The 6,619-nt window shown below is 50.2% G+C and overlaps 1 protein-coding gene across 1 annotated transcript in view; it reads left to right on the top strand.

Moving 5' to 3' along the window:
- Positions 1-696: 696 nt before the first annotated feature.
- Positions 697-6,619, top strand: part of MEGF6 (multiple EGF like domains 6) — a 201,423-nt gene continuing 195,500 nt past the window's right edge. The window contains exons 1-2 of the mRNA XM_018576690.1: positions 697-800; positions 1,092-1,226. Coding sequence (XP_018432192.1) covers positions 697-800; positions 1,092-1,226 — 239 coding nt within the window. The remainder of the gene's footprint in view (positions 801-1,091; positions 1,227-6,619) is intronic.

Raw genomic sequence — 6,619 nt, forward strand, 5'->3', positions numbered from 1 at the left:
CGCCCAGCTGCGTGAGTGGCAGCTGGCTCTGCCTATCTAGAGGCAAAGCCAGCTGTATCCGCCCCCTCCCCCGTCCGTTCCGCCAGTCAGCGCTGGTGGATCAGAGTGGGGAGGGGGAGAAGCCAGCCCCCCTCCCCTGTCACGGCAGAGAGCTGTGACAGGATCAAGAGGTGATCGAACGCCGGTATGTGTTCGCTCACCTCCCGATCTACTGATCTGGGATAAAGTGTTTGTAGGGCCTTTTTTATCTTTATATATAATTGGGAATGCTTAAGACCCCTGTTAGGCTTGTTACCATGTCACACATTCCTGTCTGAGACTACAAGCGGCCGTATTTGCATACTATGAGCATGCATGGTCCACTGTTGTCCCTATCAGGAAACCGGTTCTGTGCAGAAACCGTCAACAGATTACCCCAACCTGTCCGTCAAACAATTAATCCCCACACAGCTACCTCCTCATGTATCACTTGCCCCTCCCTTTCTATTGTAGGCCCTCAGGGGCAGGGCCCTCCTTACCATCTTGTCTTGAATTGTATTGTGATTGTAATATCTTCCTTATATTGTAAAGCACTGCGCAAACTGTGGGCACTATATAAATCCTGTATAATAAGAATAACAAATTAAGTGAGTGGAATCAATATATGAAGGTGAGTGGGAACATTGCAAGTTGGATAAAATCACTTATCAGGTGATAATGAACGTCCAAAATACCAAGGTGGTCAGAAACACCGGATATGCTAAGGTGGGTGGAAACACCCAACATACCAAGGTGGGCAAAGAAGATCATTCCTGTCTATGGTGGGAAATCTCACCGCTGGAGAACCCAGGACTTTTCATCATAGGCTGAACCTATTACCCAAGTATCAGTTTTGGACTAACATGGAAAGAAGAATACCAGGCAAAGCACATACTAAATAATAGGTCTTTAAAGAGGAATGCTAATCTCTGTCTGCTTTTTGTTTTTCATTGCATCATTTTAGATCAGAATATGTTCTGAAATTCAAATTTATGAACTTTTGCCAAATGTATATTATTAAAATTATGAATCTACTCCTGGCAACCAACACAACTTGTCTTTCTTTCTTTTAGGCCCAATGTGTGCCCAGAGAGGGAGATGACCATAGTGTCTCACAAACAGCCAGTGGTGGAAGCCTACAGCCGAATGGTAAAGGTCTGGAAACAAGGATGTGCCGGGCAGATGTGGTGCGTTGGGTATGAGCGGAGGTAGGTGCTCTGTCACATTTATGGAATGCTCCACACTTGAGACACTTCCAGGAAATATGAGTTATGGGTCAATATGTTCTCTTGTAAACAAATATACCGTTTTACTCTCCTCCAGCTAATTACAAGGAAGTCCTGCTTTCTTGTTTGTTAACTGCTGCCTGTGTGTAGACCCAATGATAACAATGATCCACCAAAGCCTGGATCCATCCAAATTTTAACAATTAGGAGATGTAGAAATTCCTAAAGACAAATCCGTAATCTAAGGTGTTGACTCATGTGTGTTACTTCAATGGAGACTGCTTCAGGATTGGCCAATCCATTGATATCACCATCACTGTTCTGGGTTAAAGTGTATGTAGGGCCATTTTTTTATCTTTAGATATAATAGGGAATATTTAAGACCCCTGTTAGGTTTTGTTTTCTCTCTGTTTCCCGATGGAGAGATCCCCCTTCATGTTCCACAAACAAAGGGAAATAAAGGAGATCTCTTAAAAGTGGGGAAGGGATCCCCTTTTACTAATTTGTCACTGGAACATGTGTCCACATTGGAAGATATCACCTTACCTCCTGTTCCTGTGACAATTCAAATATTTTACCATCACTTCCTGTACAAAAGACAATGGTCACCAGCAGGGGCGGACTGGGCCGGGGGGCAGGGTGGCAATTGCCCCCCGGGCCTCTCTGTTGCCTCTAAAAACGGCCCCCGTCGGGCCGGCGCTAACACGCTACTTCAGCGGCCAAGGAGAACAGCATGTATACACCCTGACCTCTGCGCTCTGTGCCACACCCTGACTTCTGCGCTCTCCATCACACCCGCACCTCTGCGCCACACCCTGACTTCTGCGTCACACCCTGACCTCTACGTTACGCCCTGACCTCTGCGCTCTGCGACACACCCTGACCTCTGCGTCACACCCTGACCTCTACGTTACGCCCTGACCTCTGCGCTCTGCGACACACCCTGACCTCTGCGTCACACCCTGACCTCTACGTTACGCCCTGACCTCTGCGCTCTGCGACACACCCTGACCTCTGCGTCACACCCTGACCTCTACGTTACGCCCTGACCTCTGCGCTCTGCGACACACCCTGACCTCTGCGTCACACCCTGACCTCTACGTTACGCCCTGACCTCTGCGCTCTGCGACACACCCTGACCTCTGCGTCACACCCTGACCTCTACGTTACGCCCTGACCTCTGCGCTCTGCGACACACCCTGACCTCTGCGTCACACCCTGACCTCTACGTTACGCCCTGACCTCTGCGCTCTGCGACACACCCTGACCTCTGCGTCACACCCTGACCTCTACGTTACGCCCTGACCTCTGCGCTCTGCGACACACCCTGACCTCTGCGTCACACCCTGACCTCTACGTTACGCCCTGACCTCTGCGCTCTGCGACACACCCTGACCTCTGCGTCACACCCTGACCTCTACGTTACGCCCTGACCTCTGCGCTCTGCGACACACCCTGACCTCTGCGTCACACCCTGACCTCTACGTTACGCCCTGACCTCTGCGCTCTGCGACACACCCTGACCTCTGCGTCACACCCTGACCTCTACGTTACGCCCTGACCTCTGCGCTCTGCGACACACCCTGACCTCTGCGTCACACCCTGACCTCTACGTTACGCCCTGACCTCTGCGCTCTGCGACACACCCTGACCTCTGCGTCACACCCTGACCTCTACGTTACGCCCTGACCTCTGCGCTCTGCGACACACCCTGACCTCTGCGTCACACCCTGACCTCTACGTTACGCCCTGACCTCTGCGCTCTGCGACACACCCTGACCTCTGCGTCACACCCTGACCTCTACGTTACGCCCTGACCTCTGCGCTCTGCGACACACCCTGACCTCTGCGTCACACCCTGACCTCTACGTTACGCCCTGACCTCTGCGCTCTGCGACACACCCTGACCTCTGCGTCACACCCTGACCTCTACGTTACGCCCTGACCTCTGCGCTCTGCGACACACCCTGACCTCTGCGTCACACCCTGACCTCTACGTTACGCCCTGACCTCTGCGCTCTGCGTCACACCCTGACCTCTGTGTCACACCCTGACCACTGCGCTCTGTGCACACCCTCTGCGTTGCACCCTGACCTCTGCGTCACACCCTGACCTCTGCGCTCTGTGACACACCCTGACCTCTGCGTCACACCCTGACCTCTGCGCTCTGTAACACACCCTGACCTCTGCGCTCTTTGTCACACCCTGATCTCTGTGTCACACCCTGACCTCTGCATCACACCCTGTGCTCTGCGTCACAGCCTGACTTCTGCGCTCTGTATCACATCCTGACCTCAGCGATCTGCGTCACATCCTGACCTCTGCTCTCTGCGTCACACCCTGACCACTGCGCTCTGTGTCACACCCTGACCACTGCGCTCTGTGTCACACCCTGACCTCTGCTCTCTGCGTCACACCCTGACCTCTGACCTCTGGGTGTTACTTGCCCCCTGGGCCAAAAGTTGTCAGTCAGCCCCTGGTCACCAGGACCAATAGTGATGGTAAATTTCCTCAGTACGGACCCAGACATCAGCCAAAACTTGCTAAGCAAGAAGGAGAGCACCAAACCAGAACTCTCATGTCATAAAAATCCAACGCATTTCAGGAGTCCAAAGGTTCCCCTTTCATCAGGGCTTGGTACTGTTAAAGTGTGTACTGAACTGATACAACTGGGGGTGGGGGGATCCTGATTAAGGCTATAACTGCCATCTGGAGCAACCGTCATACTAATTACTTCTTCAGTACACGCTATGTTCTACAGTCCCAAGCCCTGATAAAGGTGGAACCCCCAAAACGCGTTGGTTTTATGACATCAGAGTACAAGTAAAATTACATTTGGATTTTTCACATTCTGCTTTTGGCACTTTCCTCCTTGTACTCCAAGTCCCTACTCAACCAAAGAACCAACCTTCGACAACCACACCTGGGAGTACTGCCTAGGAAGGATCATTCTCTCAATGGGGACCCCTACAATTTTCACTGCCTGAGGCTGGGGAAGGGATGGGTTGGGGCGGTGCTGTGTCTCTTGCGGTTTGCTGGCGGTGTAGGTCCAGGGGTGGGGGCCGGTTTTGGTGCAGAGTGTTGGAGGTATAGATCGGGGGGGTGATCTCAGTGCAGGTCTGGAGTGGGGGTGCACGCACAGCACCTCAGTCCGGCATCCCGAATAGCTCCCTGACGCCACTGGTTTCCAGGAGCTGGGGCCGGACACCAGCCAGGGTGTCCCACTCAGCTCCAGGCAACCAGTGACATCAGTGAGCTGGGCGGGATGCTGTCCAGAGCGCCTGAAAGCTCTTAGCAACTTGGGACGCTATGGCCAGAAAGGGGCCCTAATGAGATGCCAGCTGAGAAAACCTCCTCAGGCTCCCTCATAATGGGGTTGGCCCTGATTCCCTCTACGCTACTTTAAGAAATCCCAGGCCTCTCACCTAATCCTTCCATAAACAATCCAAAACTAAAAAAAATATACCAACCTACTACACGCTCTTCAGAAAGTCTGTCCAGGAACGTGCGGGAGTTGAGCTGAGGAATGAACACAACAGGTGCTCTGACCCTTGTGAAGCTGACCTGATCCCTTGGGAAGCCCCATTCACACATTCCATTATTGAAGAATGTCAAATATTAAGCAATCCCCTAATTTTATGTTTGTTTTTCTTAAACAAACAATCTTAAATATCAGCTGCTTTTTACGCGGATTGCCCTCGGAAACCCTACACTAGATGATCGGACATGTCAAGATAGTGTGCTCTGGTTTATGGAAAACACATGAACAGCTGTATCATCAGAGGGTTCTGTTTGGAATGTTCGGAGATGGTTTTGTCTCCGCCTGGTATTATGTCCGTCTACGCAAGGCTTGTGTTTATTTCACCTTCTTCTCTCCTCACTAATAAGAAGAATGTCTTATAATTAGTCCAAGAGGGAAATTTTTATTAGAAACATCTTTATCAGAGGCTATATCTCTCCAATCAACCACACGCAAACGAGGTCCATAAAAATCCAACTTTATTGTTGTAAATTCCATGCAAAGTTCAAAAAACAAGGTATACACCACAATCGTATATCTCCCACTCCAACGCCACTCACGCGTTTCACCACCTGGGCTCAATCATAGAGGTGAATCGCAGAAGGAATAGAGACAGGTAGACCTTTACAGCGGACCTAGTATCAGATATATATTTTTTAATGCCAAGTTCATGCATGCTAAGTAATGTCTCAGGGATTACAGTACACCCCCTGACAATGCCTTCATTTGCTTTCCTCGCCAGAAGGACGGAGCCATCTTTGTTTAGACATCATCCAAGGTCACCATCTACTCAACAGACCAGGGCTAGGCAAACTCAGCACTCCGGCTGTGGTAAAACTCCCAATCCCATCATGTCTCTGCCTCTGGGAGACATGCCTGTGCCTGTCAGTCTTGCAATGCCTCATGGGACTTGGAGTTCCACAACAGCTGGGGGGCCGACGTTGCCTACCCCTGTACTTGACTAGGGTGTCAGCTCAGACATAAAAGTCATGTAAATCCTGGCGCCTGTGCAGCTCTTGGCTGTGTTTACAAATGTTCAGCCCCCTGCTGCAGCCTCTCACCTGGCAACTTGCTACAAATTTACAGTGTACTGCCTGATCACAGGGGAAGTGGAGACTGAGGAAATGCTTCCTCCTGCCTGCAGCAGACGGATGACATCGGCTCTGTCTAGGCAAAGGCAATGGACTGGAGGGTAAGGGCAGCTTTTCAATGATAAGAAATGAAGCTTGTCTGAAAAATATTATCATTGCATTGTTATGCCATGGCAGGGATTTATTAGTGCAAATAGTGAAAGGGAAATGTAAAGGGAATGTATAACATTTTAATTGCTTTTTTTTTAGATGAATGTATAGACAGAAATCAGCAACTGGACGGGGTCATGTGTTAAGAAGGAAAGGATGCCACATCCTTTGAGACTGTGCTGGGTGACACAGCAAACCTTCTGGCAATGGCACCTATTGATGTGCCATCCTGGAGGAGTTGGCATGCCTGTGCAACTGTTATAGGGTCCAGGTATTGCCTCATGCTACCTTTAGTGACACTGACTCCAGCCAACTGCAAAACTAGTGAGAAGATAGATGAGTAGGGAAATAAATGTCAGTGGCCTCCACCTGTAAAACCATTCCTGTTGTGGAGGTTGTCTCAATTATTATATTTTTATATTATATTTTTATATTATACATCATTTTATATATATTATACAGCTTAGTGGGGAATGTTGGTGCTGGGATTTCCACTGACACTCAGAATAACGAGCTGTTGGGTGACTTTGCCGCGACTCCCTCCATGTTGCTTTTAGTATCGGGCAAGACAGATGAGCGCACTCCGCGGTATGGCGGGGGGGCATTTTTGAGAC

This window comes from Nanorana parkeri, unplaced genomic scaffold (genome assembly GCF_000935625.1).
Source record: "Nanorana parkeri isolate BGI_ZX_2015 unplaced genomic scaffold, ASM93562v1 scaffold5, whole genome shotgun sequence".
In the NCBI taxonomy this organism is placed as follows: domain Eukaryota; kingdom Metazoa; phylum Chordata; class Amphibia; order Anura; family Dicroglossidae; genus Nanorana; species Nanorana parkeri.